At 42.5% G+C, this 15,343-nt stretch overlaps 1 protein-coding gene across 4 annotated transcripts in view; it reads right to left on the reverse strand.

Annotated features, from left to right (window-relative positions):
• Grm1 (glutamate metabotropic receptor 1) overlaps positions 1-15,032 on the reverse strand; it is a 394,837-nt gene extending 379,805 nt beyond the window's left edge. For 2 of the 4 annotated variants that reach the window (XM_087613360.1, XM_087613363.1), the window contains exons 1-2: positions 14,895-15,030; positions 12,604-13,621 (exon numbers count right to left, since the gene is read on the reverse strand). In XM_087613360.1, the coding sequence (XP_087469486.1) occupies positions 12,604-13,303 (700 nt within the window). In that variant the 5' untranslated portion in view covers positions 13,304-13,621; positions 14,895-15,030. 4 annotated transcript variants of the gene reach the window in all.
• Positions 15,033-15,343: the final 311 nt, after the last annotated feature.

Consider the following 15,343-nt stretch of genomic DNA (forward strand, 5'->3'; position numbering starts at 1 on the left):
CTCTCCTCTGCTCTCCTCCCCTCTCCTCTCCTCTCCTCTCCTCTCCTAGACTAAAAGGACCACAAGAATGCTGGTGTGTCCATTAAACCTAGAGTATAGATAACATTTTTGTGGTTACAAAACACACACATAATTTACTGTAGACAGTTACCTGCTACCAAACATTACTGAAATCTACAAAGCTGGATTTATTTCCCAGACCTGTCACCTAGCACACCACCTGATGTTCACAGAAAGTGTGCTGATGGAGTAAACTGGGGAACTGGGAGGCTGATTGACGTGAAGCTGAGGCCTGCCCTTTAAGCCAACCTACAGAAACTAAGCTTGGAGGAAAATCAGAGAGTGGGCAGAACATATGAAGAGATGAAGGCAAAATGATCAAGAGAGGCTCCAGCGGGGTGTAGAGAGGGAAAGAAGGCTCCAACAAAAGACTTATGTCACATAGTAACTGTATGCAACCCTTTACAAGTCATCTAACCTACCAAGCAGGAATCTAACAAACAGAAACAGGGATGTTAAATTGTATCTTCTTCAACACAAAGCCTATTGTGGATTTGGTCTGATGTTACTTAAGTTAATTTGCCACCCCTCCCCCCCACAATTACGGGGGAGTCTCCACATCTGCAGGTAACCAACACCGAGGGACCCTGTCCGCAGTTGGTTTTGATTGGTAAATAAAGTTGCCCACAGCCAATGACTGGGCAGGGAGACAGGGGCAGGACTTTTAGGATCTGCCTGGCAAGGGACCAAAAAGGAGAGGGAAGGAGAGAGCTGCCATGCCTGAGAAGGCAGGACAGAGAGACACTCAACCAGTAAGAGCTGGGAAAGGGTGGCCCCAGGGGGCTCCCTGATTGTGTCTAGGACAACAAAGGTGGAATATAGATTTTAGTAAGCAATAACTCAGGAATACCGGAGGGAAGGTGTTAGCCACGTGGAGGTTTGGGAGTGGCCTAGCCATTGAGTTGTTTAAGGAATATTAAAATATAAGGCTACATGTGTATGTCTTTGATGCAGGGACCCAGAACGCTGGAGCAGATAGCAGGAAATGCTCTGCCAGCCACCACCGGAATGAATTCTGTAGCATTAATTAGCAACTGCAACAAAACCTATCTTTTTTTTTTTAAATGCTAAACAGTGGCAGTTGCTTATAACCTGAGAGGAAATGCACAGGTCAGGAAGCAAAGATTAAAGAAAATGAGGGAGCTATAGTTATACCGAATTAGAATAAGATGCAACTCACGGTGCTTGATACAAAGTTCGTGGTACTTCTCAGTCCTCATCTGGACCATGAAAGAAGGGAGTGGCCAACTATTCAGGGAGGAGACTGAAAGAAGTCTAGCTAGGGGGACATATGTTGGTCTGGGCGATATGAAACCCGGTCCTCCCAGACTGTACAGCCCTCACTGCTCCTCGGCACCAAGTCTAAGTGAGATACGAGGTTCCCCATACCAACCTTCACACAAACGAAGAAAATACTAGCATCCGATGGTTTTGACTGACAATAAACGTGGTAAATTTTCCAGAATTGTGAGAAGGGTTAGAGATGATTATTATATTAAGAAGAATCTACGGACGAAATATGAAAGTAATTAACATTTTCTCTGTTTTATTCCACTTTTATGAAGAAAAATTTAAAGAAAAATTGATGTATATAGAACTCAAAAGGAAAACAAGTGCTTCCAACGTCTCTGGGTTGTGAGAACTGAGTTAGGAGTTGGGCGTTCTTCTTTACACCATTAAGGAGGAGGAATCCCTGTGAAGCCATGGGAGCTCTGAAGTCATCAAAACCTTTATCAAAGTAGACAGTAAACTGGAAACAAAGCTCTTCTGACCTAACCCAGGTGAGCACGTAGGCGGTGTGTGCCGGGTGAAAGGCAGTGCTTTAAGAGCCGGTAACGCGCCAGTGCACGGAGGCCTTACCCTGCAGCGCTCACACCTGACCAGGAATGATATTCTACTTCCCTGAAAAGTCGCCTCCTGAGAGGAGATGTTTATATATCCAAAAGCTGAATAACTGCAAGGCCACATGCAGCAGTTCTTTGCATTATTTTTTAAATCGTTGAAGGGTTAAAAAAAAAAAGAATAGATGAAAATGTTAATAGGATTTCCGAAATAGGTACAATATTACAGATATTTCTCTCTTTAATTTAGAGACACAAAGCATCAGATATTACAGCATTTAACACACAGGTGACTCTGAAGGAAATTGCTCATAAATATGTGACCTAGAACACGTATATCGTTGTCAAGAGCTCATAACACAAAGGGCTATTCACAATGCGGCCCATGGACCAGCACGTGAGAGCCTGTAACAAAGTCAAACCCTTGGACACACCCCAGACCCACCATGTCAGAACCTGTGGCTTAAGAAAATTCCAGATGATCCACCAACACACTAAAGTTGTAGAGGATTCGGTGGGTACCTTGTTCTGCATCTACAGAGCCTAAAAATAGCCTGCTGAAAGGGAGTATATAAGCACTTCATAAATTAACCACTCCCTTGATATTTTCTCTTTCTTAATAAGGAATTGCTTTCCAGTAAGATTTTGCTTTAAAATTACAGAGCAAGGATCTCACACACTGAACTTAACCTGAGCATGCACCACCAGAGAAGTGCGGAGCACAGCATGGCCCTGGTGGGACTTGAGTGACATGGATTCTGTCCTCAGGACATGGAACGGTGTGAGCCTCCACAAGTGTCGATGACTGCTGTGGACAGAAGGCTTGCTTGTGTAGTGATGAACACGTTTTCTGGATCCACAAGTAGTAGAGGACTCTTTCCTTTTGAGCAATGTCCACCCGGTTAATGTTAGTGAATCCGTGACAATTAGAAACAACACAGGTTGAGGGTGTGGCTATGTCTTAGCAAAACGTTAAACACTGGGACCTTGAGGACAGCCCTTAAGGCTATAGGAAAGAGCTCTAAATACATGAGTTCGAAAATAGATAATTTCTCAATTATGCAAAAGAAATAAGGATGCGGTATGAATTACATGAGGAGCTTCGCAAATCCAAAGGAATTAAAGCAGCTGCGCCCTGAGCCAACTTCTTAGAAAGTTGCTAAGGAAAGAGGTGAAGGGAGTTAGGGTGTGGTGATCCCAGGAGATCCCACCCTGCTAAGTGTTTCGTTCATGCTTACAAAGGCAGGTAGATTCCTGAGTTCGGCATCAGCTTTGGACAGAACAAGGTTAGGCCCAGGCATGGCGGAAATGGTAATTTCAGGGCAGGGTCCAACCTGCAAGCTTATCAGCTGTGTCTAACAAAGGCAGACAGATATCTAAATTCTTTAGCAGTGTTAAGAAAAAAAAAAGTATGCTTGCTGTCTCCTAAGAATCAAAGAGCTGGGGTCATAAGATGCTGATTTATAAGATAATTTAAAGGAAAATCTGTAGTAAATGACTGGATTGATAAGTAAAATAAAAGACTGGGCCTGTGTTCTGCAGGAGATGAGCTATCCAGATAATTTTTTAGGAAAGAAAGAGAGAACTTCTTGGAGAACGGACACATACACGTAAGCAAACAGGATGTGTGCAGAGAGATCTCTTAGAATAGCAAGCAAGCAGAATATAGACAGAGAAATCTCCAGAGAGAAAGCGGAACATAGAGAGAAGCAGACTGGAAAAGCTGGATCAGGCGGAACACAGGTCGTCAGCTTGGATCCACGATTTGACGTTGAGTCGTTCCTTTTGCGGCTCCCAGGCACCCCTTCTCTCAGACCTTCTCCAAGCCAAGGCTAGTCCTTGGCAGAGAAGGAAAAAATGCACAGTTTCCAATCTGGCATTTCTAGCCCACTACCCCAAAGAGTAATTCAGCTCTTATATTCATTAATGCATGGTCCTCCCCTCCCCTCTGCCTGTTGTGTTTTAATTTGATGGCCATCTATGACAAAACAAAGAACTATTAGTTAGTTTTTTGATGTGTCACATAACAGTAATTAATATTAATATTAATAATAATAATAATAATAATAAAGAAGACTATAGTAAATCCTGCAGCCTTTGGCTCAAGTGAGGATGATGCAGAAGACTGCATTGTGGGTACTGACTCTACTTACACACTCAACAAAGCCAAATGCTAGTTGTGGTAGTTCGAAGATGGGCATCATGCCGGTATAGTGTGTTTTGTAGCTTCTTTTGGTCGTGAAGTACAAGAGGCCGTTTTCATACTCAACATGCTAAAGGTGGACAAAACATTTCTTTTTAAGGTAACTACCTTTTCCTTTTTATAACTTCATGTATGTGTACACTGCATTTTGATCCCTCTTAGCCCCCACCTAGTTTATCTTCCAACCCTGTCTTCCCCTCTTCCCAAGCCCCTCCTATTTAATCTCCATTCTTCCCAAGCCCTTCCCATCTTTTGTTTTCTTTGTTTTGTGATACAAGGGTTAGCTGGGGAACCACCCCCCCCCCCCCGTACCCCAGCATCAGAGGCCTGTGTCCTGCTTCACGCTTTAAGTAGGTACTGGGGACTGAACTCTGGTTTTCCTGCTTGCACAGCAGCCACTTTAAAGAGACAGTCACCTCACAGCAAAAAACTTTTCTATACAGAAAAGTTGTAGAGAAGAGTGCTTGAGTGGTGATCACGGAACAGGATAGAACTACCCTTCTGCGGCATCATTAATCTGTCCTTTCCTAGCTTGGGTTCTTTGAGCGTACCTACATTGTTTCCTTGGGCCCATTCTGGGACCTTCTCTGGTCAGATGTTAAGACCAGAGCCAAACCAAGTAAAAGAAAAAGGAAGTCATCCTCCGTAGGTATGAGAATGAAAGGAAACTGCTGTGAGACTCCTCCCACCAACTGACTCAGAGGCAGACACCCACAGCCAAACAACGGACTGAGTTTAGGGGAAAGGATTACAGCCCCAAGGGGATAGGAACTCCACAGGAAGACCAACAGAATCAACTAACCTGGATCCTTGAGGCTCTCAGAAACTGAACCATCAACCAACATACATGGGCTGGACCCAGACCTCTCCACACATATATAGCAGGTCTTGATCTTGTAGCTTTGTCTTCATATGGGTCCTGAACAACCGGAGTAGGGGCTATCCCAAAAGCTGTTGCCTATCTGTAGGATGTGTTCTTCTAGCTGGGCTGTCTTGTCTAGCTTCAGTGGGAGAGGAAGAACCTCGTCACTCAAAGACTGAAAGTGCCACGGTTGGAAGGGAGGAGATAACCAGGGAAGCCCCACCCACTCAGAAGAGAAGGGGAGACTGGGAAGGATTGTGAGAGGGGGGTGGCCAGGAGTGTGTGTGGAGGGGAACAGTGGGCAGAATATAAAGGGAATAATAAATATCAAGGAAGGAAGGAAGGAAGGAAGGAAGGAAGGAAGGAAGGAAGGAAGGAAGGGGAGGGAGGGGAGGGGAGGGCGGGGGAGGGGAGGGAAGGAGGGAGGGAGGGAAGGAAACTGCCGTTCAAAGATTCTGTTATTTGCAGGTTGAAGTTCAAAGTAGAGCACATTTTTTAATAACAAGGTGCCAGCCAGAATGTAGTCAGGGGAAAAGGGATGCTGGAGTTAGGGCAAAAGACATGGAGTTGATTTCAACTAACAACAAAGATAAAGACTGTATCAATGCCACTCAGCTGTGGGAAGGGGTTTGCAGGACATAGAGGCTTCTCTCAGAAGCTGATGAACTGCGGCTGCGTAGCTGGGTACAATGAAACTTGGAGCTGATGCCAAGAACATCCCACGCAAGCTGTGTACGAGGATGGATCACATGAGCTTTAAATAAACATGGCTTTAATCTAAGTTACCACAGGCTTCGCTACCAATGAATGCCACGGTCTTGGGAGTATCATTTATACTAATGAGCAGCCCTAGTTTATTCATCTGAAACGCAAAAAAATGTTTACCAAATTCTGTACTTTTTAACCATGAATTTCATTTCATCTTCAGATTCTGGGTTTGGGGGTCAAGCATCCAGATACCGTAAACTGGTTTCTTGTACTTGTGAGCCGAAAAAAATGCCATGTCTCTGGTAGAAGTTTAATAAAGGTAACTGAATGTCAGATATGTATTTTAGCTCCTTGTTTTACAAAATACTATGGTATCTACAACTTTAAACATCATTCTTAGTTTACAAATAAAGATGGGATGTCTACAGTGTTTCTCATAGTCCTTCGGGCATCTGTTTCAGAAAGTGATCAAATATGATTTTTTAAAAAAAATCCAAGGACCTATAAGATCTTACTTATTTCTATTTCTAATAGTTTAAGACTTTTTATGACAATAATAGCAGTGATGATGACAACAGTTATTTTTAGTTATTTTAAGTTATATTCTTAACACCTAGAAAAGTATACGATGTCATAGTTGGCTCATGTGTTCATTAGTAAATTTCTTTAGAAAGGAAATAGGCCAGATATGGTGCCCATTCTCCTAACACTTGTAAGTTTGAAGTAACAGGATTAAAATTTGACTCAGCCTGGCTACATAGTGAATTCTGGGCACTATGGGACTCTGACATTAAATGAAAAAAAGAACTGTTATTTGGTAACCAAAGAATTTATGTTCCTCAAAATTATTTTGTTTTTCCAGTTAAGGCTTTTATTTGAATTGCTTAAGGGTTTGTTATAAAATTAACCATGTTTTCCCAAACCAGTAACATATTGACTACAAAGTTAATAAAAGAGAAAATCCTAAAATCAATCCATGAGCAATTCCTAGCACCAAGTTCCTCCTTGAATCAATACATTCTTTTTATAAAAAACATTACTATTGTATTTGGTATAACAGTACCACCAGGTTAAGAAAGCAAATATTCCTATAAGAATAAAAATTATATTTCACATAAGTTAAAATTTAAGGTGTGGGCATTGATGAAGAATTGTTAAGAGTATATAAAATAAGTAAATATTTCTACATAAATTTAAAATCTGCTCATAACTCTCAAAGGGGTGAGACAGAGATAATTTTGACAAGGCTTTATATCCTGCCTTCTCTCTGTTTTTTTTTTTTTCTGTTACAGTTTCTATGGAAATTGACAACCATGGTGAGATGTTGCTTCCAATGTAAAAGTCAGAATAGTGTGAACTATGAATTTGACCCCCTTTTGTTGTAGATACTCAGCAAACTACTGTGTTCTGATTCCTCCCACATCAATTAACACTCAAGACAGTTCCCCACAGGCATGCACACAGGTCAATCTAATCTAGGCAATTCTTCAGTGGAGGCTTTCCTCTCAGAGGATTCTAGGCTGTGTTGAGTTGACAATTAAAGCTAGCGCTTAGAAAATGGGTTTGATAAATATAGCCAATATAAAAGAAAACAAATATAAACACTCAAAGGTATCAGCCCAGGACACTTTGAAGTAAAAATGTGTTTATAAACTATATCCAGACACACACACACACACACACACACACACACACACACACACACAAAACCCTGATATTTATGATTATTTTGTGTATTCAAATAAAATGTCTACATCTCTTTCTCCAATAGAAATTTGAAAATTATGTGGCCTGGTTTGCAAAAATCACCTTGTAAACATAGAAATCAAAAGGTTAGTGTTCTAGAAACTAATGCCCAAGCACAAAACATATAGGTGAATGAACTACAATAAAAACAAGGTTCTACATGGATACAAATACCTTTAGTAAGCCACAAATTAAGTGCCTCCCTGTCTTCTCAAATCTTTCTCTTGCTAATGACAGGTTCCAAGTCAGTTCTCTTTGAAGCAGGTTGAATTTGGCTTGGGCATGCTTTCCTTGAAACCCAAACTGAATCAGTGCAAGATCCTTCATTACTTGTCCTTCATGTTCATGAAGACTCAAGGGATCCAAGAACAATCATTTCTGTCTTAGTTCTTGGCCCAGATTCTCCACTCCAAGCAATTACACCTGTTTATTTTCCTGGTCATAGACTTTCAATGCTGTCTGTACCTTTTACAAATGTTATATTTCCAAATAATATCTGAACCAAAATGCCCTTGACTCCAGCTAATAATTATACCAAAATATTTTCTTCCAGTGTTTCCTAAACATTTACAAAGGTGTGTTTACAAATGTCTGAACTGCAATAATTTGTATTTGTCTGTTGATTATTTCACAAGTTGCCAACTCCACCCTCTTTGGACTATAAACTACCTGGTAACTAAGACCTCTCTCAAAATCCTTATAGTTTGTATGCAGCGAATGTTCGCATGTAGTTGACTATCTGTTGCAATGGCTCTTTGCTTAGACTACACAGTTATTTCTGTACCTATCAGGTGGTATCGCTTGGAATGAAAGGACATACTCTCAAGACAGGGCACACCAGCCTAAGTAAATGCTGGCAGTATCCAGGAAGTGGTTCACTGGCTCAGGGTTCAGTGTTTGTTATTATCACCTGACAACAAAGAGCCGGGATGCTTGGGTGAATTAACATTCTAGAATGTACTTCTAGGTTACGAAGGCAGATGTAAGAAAAATAACTTTACATTTAAATGGAAAGCATCACCTTTCTACTCTTGAATATAATACTAGTAATAGTAACAAAAGTTAACAAATGCTCAGGGATAGAAGGCAGTGGGATACGGCTATGGTTAACAGCACGGAATTTAAAGAAACTTCAAGATAAGTCATTTTGTGTCATAAGCCTGCTTGAAATCAGCAATGAGTATGAAAAACAACAACAAAAAGTAGAACAGTTGAGCAAATGAATTGTTGAGGAGAGAATTCTCTCCTGATAAATTTCACCTAAAAGGGGAATGTGAGTTGTCTCAAATGACTCTTAGCCATAGAGGGTAAAAATGCTAGAAACTCCAGGGCATCAGTTTCAGGTAGACCAGGAGTTTTGTGCAGTTCTATTTCTGAAATTAACTCCTAAGTTGTATCATTGAAATACTTTCCACAATTAAACAGTCTAGATCTTGAATAAGGGAAGTGTAAAGGCAGGTTTAGCATCTTTAACTTGTTGGTCTAAATAATAACCTTTTAAGACACCCCTACTCCTTGCTATATGATAAAATAGAACAAGCCATTGGAAGAACTTCCTAAGAAATAGATGGCAATCAAGACAGTAAAAGATAGATGCTGAGAAAAAGATAGAAACTATGGCAGTAGATACAGTCACGTAGAAGGTAGCATTCGTAAATTTGTGGGGGAGACATGCTTAATTTATATATTTATGACTTAGAAGGATTTTCCTCTCTCTGATACCATGAGATTTTAAAGGGCTCCTAAAATGTTCCTAAAAAAGAAAAAAAAAGTCAGATATCAAAAAGATGCCCCCCCAAAAGGCCAATTGCATATAAAATGTAAGTATATGTCAGAAGAAACGGGACACCTCAGTGACACCCAACTCAATAAGAAGGCGCCCCAAGGTAGACATTTGCAGAATGGGACATGGACATTAAAGTCACTGCTTCCCTGCCTACCTGAGACAAAACTTCTTAAGCCAATATCTCAAAGCAAATCTCGTCCCAAAGAAAACCTTCAGAAGCTATAAACTCTATGAACTTTCTCAAGGCTTTGCACTTAATTCACCTGAAATTGTTACTTCTAAAAGCTGGTTTGTACAGCCTCTTGAAATGATTGATTTGACTTGTGCCCAGCAATCTTCGTTCTATCAGAAGAATGGAATAAAATGTCCTTGGCCGAGATAGTCTTCTTAGAAGTGGCTATTTTAGTACTCTCCTTATCGAATATTTAAAGATACACATTGCAAGTGAGCATCCACAGTGGATCTGAATTTTATTGGTATATAAACTGATCTGATGCTCCAATACTCCGCTTTCCCTACAGCCTCCCCAGTGTTTAGGGAAAAAAAATCAACAACTGTTTCTGGGGCTTCCACTAAAGGAACTGTGTGTGCACTGTGTTCCTCATGTCAGTTAAACTAACAGTTGTCGTTGAGAGAAGCTCAGTACAAATAATGGGAGCTTGAATGCCAAGTGAAAGAATGGAACTACTAAATTCCAATGGTGAAAAACAAAACAGAAAATACCCCAGAGCTTATTTCAATTTGAAATGAAGTGATAATTTAATATAAAACAACTTGGACAATGAGCAGACAGCCCATCCTATGATTCTTTTAAGGCTATCAAAGTTAATTATAAAAATTAAAGTATGCTAGTGTAGCTGTTTCTGATGTGAACTGTACTAGGTTTGTTCCTGATAAAAGAAACAGTGGTGAATTGACTAGTGAGTGGCTGGCTTGGAAAGGAGAGGTAAAGGTTGCTGAAGGCCCCAGGATTTCTAAGCTCCAAATTGATATATTAAGACCAGCAGTCTCCCTTACTGAACAGTGCCCAGATGGCAGAGACAGCTCTGGTATGTGGTCTTCATGGCTTCTTAACAGAAAACTGTTGTCAGTCTGAAGGCAGGAAAATTACTATGTGAACCAAGGAAGTTCCAGCCACAGTCCCTGAGAAGCAGGGGTAAAGCTCTCACACAAAGGAGCTCAAACAAAATTTCGTTGGAGGTCAAAGAAAATAAAAGCAATTTGGCTTTCACAGGTAATACGTGTTGTAAAAAGAGAAACCAAATCCCATTTAAAAGAAGACAGATAGTGTATGTAAGTGACAAAGTGAGGGACCTCATCTTGATAATAAATGCCTGAGTTAGCTCTGATGGGGCTATGTGAGAGCAACACATACCCTGGAGTTAATTATGGTATGGAGATGCAGTCCTTACCCTACAACTTCAATCAGGAAGCAGAAAGGAAAAAAAGTAACCCAAGCTACTATGCAGGTGACATCAAGATATGTACTTCCGCAACAAAGCTGGCAAATCCAAATCCAGTTCATTTCTGAAACACGATCCTCTTATCAGAAGACAGTCATGATTAGCAGTTAATCTTGCAAAGTAATGCTTTTGGGAACCAGATTTAAGAGAGAGAGTCTCCTGTTGGTTTCTTCGCCCAAGTAAAACACAATGTAATGCAAAAAATAACGCTGCTTATAAAAAATGATTGACTATCAGTCCCTCCTGAAGAAAGAACTCTTATTTCTGACATGGGTAACTAATTACTAAGGTCAAGAGTGGTAGAAACACTAAATAGTCAAATGAATCACATTCAGTCTGGCTTTTGCTATTCCTTATTGGTCAATCTCCTCAGTGCTGATAGTTCCCACATTTTAACTTGTACTTTCAAAGGGCTTTATCTAGGCACTAGGAGATGCTATAATAATCAAACATAGTAAATAAGCATTAAGCCTTAAAATGTAAAGTATTAACTGCTGGACTTAAATTTTGGTTTAAAGAGTTTGTGTTCAAAAGAGATATGGAAGGGCATCAGGAAAATACAAGACTCAGGAGCAAGAATCAGGAATCGGAGGTTTCTAGCAGCAAAGTCTGAAGCCATGTGCAAATCTACACGACTTTAGTTTGTTCTGAAGACTCTGTTCTCTTTATCAATCAAAGCATCCATTGCGTCAAGTCCACGACCACTTTAGTGACTAAACAGTGAGCATTTTTCAATGAAACTCTTTCTATATCCTTTCTTTACTCTTTTGATTTTATGAAATATGAATGCAACACCTTTCAATCTTTTGCTCACATCAAATAAATATCTGTGAATTGTTGTCTTAGAAGTTAATTTACAACCAGGTACTCAGTTTTCTTATAAAGCCTCTAGAGAAGTTAGAATCAATGAACTCAAAAACTCCGAATAAGCTTCAGTGAACATAGGAAGGAATCTTTAATGTAAAAAGCCTCCAAGAATTCACATCTATAATATTCTGGGGGGCAGGGGAGGAATCAAAGATTTAACCTCAGGTCAGACTACTTCATTTTCAAAAAGCCATTCTAAATATGATACCTATTGTCCTCTTGTCAGAGATTTCTAATTGACCTCTCCTTAAATTCTGAAGGGCAGGGTCATGATATTGAAGACCCTAAACCCAAGCTCAACTCCAAGATGTTCTCAGCAGCATTTTGTGTATAAACAAGGTAATTGGAAGGGAAGAGTGTATGATTTGGGCACACAAGGGAAGGGAAATAAAAAAAAACGGTTTAAAATATTTATTTTTTCATATGTAAGGTGTTCAAGGATTTAAAATAGGCCTTTGTGATATCCTGCTGAGGATGAGTGGGTGCCGTTCCCAGGGAAGTTGTATGTGTATGACTGGGAGCACCAGAGGACAATAGAGCACATCTTCAGCTAAGACCAAAATAAAGATCTCCTTTCAAATCCACAGCAAAAGACTGGAGGTGTGTGTGTGTGTGTGTGTGTGTGTGTGTGTGTGTGTGTGTGTGTGTATCATTTGCTCACTCAGATTAGCCCATTAAGCTTGGGAAACCATTGACCACTCATTGAAGGGAAATACAGTACCCATATCTTAGACCAATAACCCTACCAAATACAACAAATAGACTATCAGGGCACACCACCTTAAGATGTGTAAGCCAAATCTTCAGGTGGGCACCTCTGCATGCAGTTTCCATAGCTTTTCTTCTCCTCCTACCCCAGAAGCACTCTGGAATATGGTTTTAATGCACTGTAATTACCCGGGGAAGGAAGATAAAAAGCAATGCCTAGGTGGGCGTGCGCTGAGGAGGCTAAAGTCAACTTCCCGCTGTGCTAGAAATAAACAGAGACTACATTCACTACATTCCTGGACACAAACCATACAATTCCTTGGCTCTTGGTAGTTTTCTTCCCCAGATATAGTGCCTACCTTCTGTGTGGACTGCTGAGACATAGGTCCAGTTGTAACGCTTGACTATGTCGAGCATCGCCCTTGCCTGCAAAGTGTCAGAAGGGACCACCCTCAGGAAGTATTTGTACAAAGTTTTGTCACTCAGGTCTATGCTTGTGGCAGAATAGGCGATCTGTGGGATGTCGAACAGCTGGAGAAGATTCTGGACTTGAATGGCCACAGAGCTGGAGCCAGGGCCGATCACTCCAGCAATAGGCTTCTTAGTCCTGCCAGGGGGCAGGGTCTGGCCATCAGGCAGGCATCGGTTCAGCCCATCCTTCTCATCTCGGATGGAAATCAGGGAGTCTCTGATGAATTCGATGCTCTGTTCGAGAGCCACTGAAGAGTGCCAGCAGGAGTCCCGGATCTCACTGCCCAGAGTGATGTTGGGCAGGAGCACCGGGTCCGCGTTAATCTTATCCAACGTGTGGAACATGGCCTCCACCCTCTGGATACCATACTGTTCCCTGATCTCCCCACACTTCCTTTCGGGTACCTTCTCGGCTGGAGGCTGGTGATGGACTGAGAAGAGGGCTCCGATGATGACATCTCCGTCCATTCTCGCCACGGAGCGCTGGGACGAGGCACCTGCCAGCAATACTTTTCTGTCAGGCATCCTGGGCAAAATGGACATCTCCAAAAAGATCATTGGGAAGAAAATCAAGAGGAGCCGGACCATTGTGGCGAAGACGCGGTCCACCGCGGGCCAGCCACGTTCCCACGCCGGTCCTGCCTGCAGGTTCCCAGCGGGAACCACACAGATGCTCACCGCTGCCTTTTGCCGTTTCGTGCCTTCGGCCAACACAGCTGGTTCAACGCTTTCTCTGCCTCCACTACTGCCCCTCTCCCCTCCGCTTCCTCCTGCTGGTCCTCCACGACCGCTCCCACACCCTGGGGGCGTTCTTCCAGAAAATCAAGTCGCGGTTTTTCACTGGTGCCCGAAGGTGTGTGGATCAGGTGTCCAATGCGCGGCGCGTTAGTGGCGGTGAGCTGGACGCTGATGATGGAAAAAGAGGGAAGTCAATGCCGGGCTACCGGAGGAATTGTATTTAAACTCCTGGGTCCATGATACTAAATATTGTCCGGTCCGCTTCACCTCAACACATCCTCAAAAAATCAGCTAGAGGCAGCACTGGTCAATGACGAAAGTGTGCCCTGCTTGCTTGCTACTCGGGTCCTGAGAGGTGCAGAGCCCTGCTGACCCGCCCCCTCCTCCAGCCTCAGGTCCTCTTGACTCCTCCAAACCCACCAAGCTTTCTCAGGTGATGGGGGCGGCAAGGGAAGGGAAAGGAAAAGGGGGGAGGAGCTAAGTTCAACCTTAGAGAACTTTCCTGAATTTGAAAAGATCAACTTTTTTTCCCAGAAGAAAATTTAGGAACTCTGGGAGGGAGGTAGAAGCGTTTTCTTTTAAAAGCAACACAAACAATGGAAACACCTTTTACTTTAACACTTAAGGGTTGAAGAGACCCTGACACACAATTTTAGTAGTAAATGTAAATGCGACAGCTTGTGAAAAAGCCATATTAGTTACTAAGGCAACGGCTGGTAGTCTCCCTGTGTTGGGGTTTGCTGTGTTGCTCCCCCTAAGAAATGAGGCTTACTGTAGACGTTCAAGGAGGAGTGCAGAAGGTACTTTTCGAGATGGGGTTGGTGAAGAGGTATCCTGCATCTGCCTATGTATTCGGAACCCTTCGGGCTTTGCATCACTGTAAGAAATGTAAGGTAGCTAGGCATGGGGGTCGCCTTTGGCACAACCGGCTGAAACACTCCACGGTCAGAACCCTGGACAGCGCTCAGAGCTAGGAGGACACCTTTCCTTGCAGCGCCTGGAAATTCTTGACCTCCCTTCTCATTACACACACACACACACACACACACACACACACACACACACACACACACACACATCACACACCCTTTCTGTCGCTTCTTTAGCATCTCTCCACCCTCCTATCTTCGCCTGGTTGTTCTGCAGCTTTATACTCCAATCCAAGCGCTTTGGGGGTAAAGGCACCTGCGGGGCTGAAGTTGGCTCCCTCTCCCGTCCCTCCCCGATCATTTTCTCAAGGTGAGAGTCAAGATGAAAAAGGGGGCAGCGGGAGCAGGCGGAGAATGAAAGCGCAGGAGGCAAGGCACAAAAGGGGGTGGGGGTGGGATCAAGCCAGACGCCCAGCGCTCCTCACTGCTTCTCAGACATGCAGAACTCAAAAAGATAAATAAATGAAGATCCTCCTAGATCCAGGAGAAAATCAGATAGATTAGAACAGTACCTTCATTTGAGGGGTGGCTTTCACCTCAGGAAGATATCCGCTCACCTGAGCCAGTTTGGAGTATGTACTCCAAGACCTACCTGAGTCCGGGTAGACACAGCTATTGGTCTCAGGTCAGAGGACTGCAGCCGTTCTCGGTTCGCAGACACCTCAGCTCTAATCCAGACGGTGCAAGGATGCGATCTGGGCTGTACACTAGTGCCCTCTTTCTTCAGCACTATTATACCGCAAGGGGAAAAAAACAGAGGGAGGGAGGCGAAGAAAAAAAAAAAGCAGGTCACCCAAGGTTTGTCTAATATCTAATGTATAAAAAAAACAGTCATTTGATAGAGGAGGAGGAGAAGCTAGAGAATGCAGGAGCTGACATTTCTGAACTACTGTACTATCTGTCTGAGAGGACGTAAAGAGGCTACCAGGCATGCAGATAATCCGTAGTGTCTTGCCACAGG

This window comes from Rattus norvegicus, chromosome 1 (genome assembly GCF_021556685.1).
Source record: "Rattus norvegicus strain SHRSP/BbbUtx chromosome 1, alternate assembly SHRSP_T2T, whole genome shotgun sequence".
Classification (NCBI taxonomy): Eukaryota; Metazoa; Chordata; class Mammalia; order Rodentia; family Muridae; genus Rattus; species Rattus norvegicus.